Source organism: Rhincodon typus, chromosome 14 (genome assembly GCF_021869965.1).
Source record: "Rhincodon typus isolate 14 chromosome 14, sRhiTyp1.1, whole genome shotgun sequence".
NCBI classification, from domain to species: Eukaryota; Metazoa; Chordata; class Chondrichthyes; order Orectolobiformes; family Rhincodontidae; genus Rhincodon; species Rhincodon typus.
Genome location: NC_063345.1, coordinates 20,603,255 through 20,604,692, shown reverse-complemented (window position 1 = coordinate 20,604,692; position 1,438 = coordinate 20,603,255). Strand labels below are relative to the sequence as shown.

Below are 1,438 nucleotides of genomic sequence, written 5' to 3'. Positions count from 1 at the left end.
TTCTGAGCTATTTTGTCATTACAAATTCTGGTTGGATGTCTCTCTGATCAGTTCATACTTGCCAAAATGCTTAATTACTGTCTCTGATAACTGATTCTAATATCTTTATCCCCCCCCATAGCTAACATTAGATTAATAGATAGATAACTTCCATGGTTCTCTCTTACATCTTAGCTAGCAGGAGACTGACAATTTTCCAATCAAAAATGACAATTTGTGGAAGTGTTTTACAAGATCACAATTGGTGCATCAATCTTTTCACCAGTTTTACTGCTCTTCGTAAGAATCCATCAGTTCTTGGCAATTTCCTTTTTAAACTGCCAACACTGGTTCCAGCTATTTCCACCTCTTGAATTTTTTTTAAGTTTTTCATATATCTCTGGAATATTATCCACATTCTTTACCATGAAGACTAACGCATGTGAAACCCAGTTCAGAAATGCAGCTCCTTCCTGTTGCAGTACTAGAACCAGTGTTCCATAAAATTAGAAACCCTCATTCCCAAATAAGAGCTTCTAGTGAGCAGGTAATCTTCAATCTCACTTCCACTGCAAAGTGGGTTCACTGAAGAAGGGTCTAGGCCCTAAACATCAGCCTTCCTGCTCCTCTGATGCTGCTTGGCCTGCTGTGTTCATCCAGCTCTACACCTTATTATCACTAGAATGACCGCTGTTTTGAATACTAGGAAGATTTATGGTAAAATTACTCAAACATTTTTATAAAATGTATGTCACAAGGGAACAGAATACATCAGGAGATATTGTTTAAATACAGAAATAGTATTTTCAGGCTGAAAAAGTAGGACCAGCTAGAACATCAATCTAGGGAGTTTCTATCATAGCCGAAGAGGATATCTCAATTATAACTCTCAGCAATTCAATGGTATTTGAGCTTCCATATAAAAAAATTAAACATCAAGCTTGAAAGACAACTCAAAATACACCTCTTCAATTAAACTACATTCATTAAGAAATGTTAACATTTGAATTAAGTTGATATTATATCTCATTTGGACAGCAAGCTGGTGGCGCCATTAAAAAATGACTTGCTTTTACCTAGAGCTTTATAGCCACTGAAGTAATTTTTTGAGGTCTACACTGCCATACTGCAGCAAACATGACAGCCAATTTTAAAATAAGAAACTCCCACAATCAGCACTGTGATGATAATCAGATCATGTGTTTTGGTTATGTGAATTGAGGAATAAACATTGGCCAGACCCCAAAGCTAACTCTCATGCTCATCAAAATGATAGCAGGTAAACTTTGCATCTATTCGAACAGATGGACCAGACCTCAGTTTAACATCTTATCACATCAACAGGACACATCCAACAGTGCAGCACGTCCTTGGTACTGCACTAGAATGTCAGCCTTTCTGGGCTCAAATCTTTAAGGGCTTGAAACTAGAAACTTGTGATTCAGAAATTACAACGTTA

At 36.9% G+C, this 1,438-nt stretch overlaps 1 protein-coding gene across 1 annotated transcript in view; it reads left to right on the top strand.

Annotated features, from left to right (window-relative positions):
* Window positions 1-1,248: 1,248 nt before the first annotated feature.
* atrx (ATRX chromatin remodeler) overlaps window positions 1,249-1,438 on the top strand; it is a 121,044-nt gene continuing 120,854 nt past the window's right edge. Inside the window, exon 1 of the mRNA XM_048605283.1 lies at window positions 1,249-1,258. Within this exon, the coding sequence (XP_048461240.1) occupies window positions 1,249-1,258 (10 nt within the window). The remainder of the gene's footprint in view (window positions 1,259-1,438) is intronic.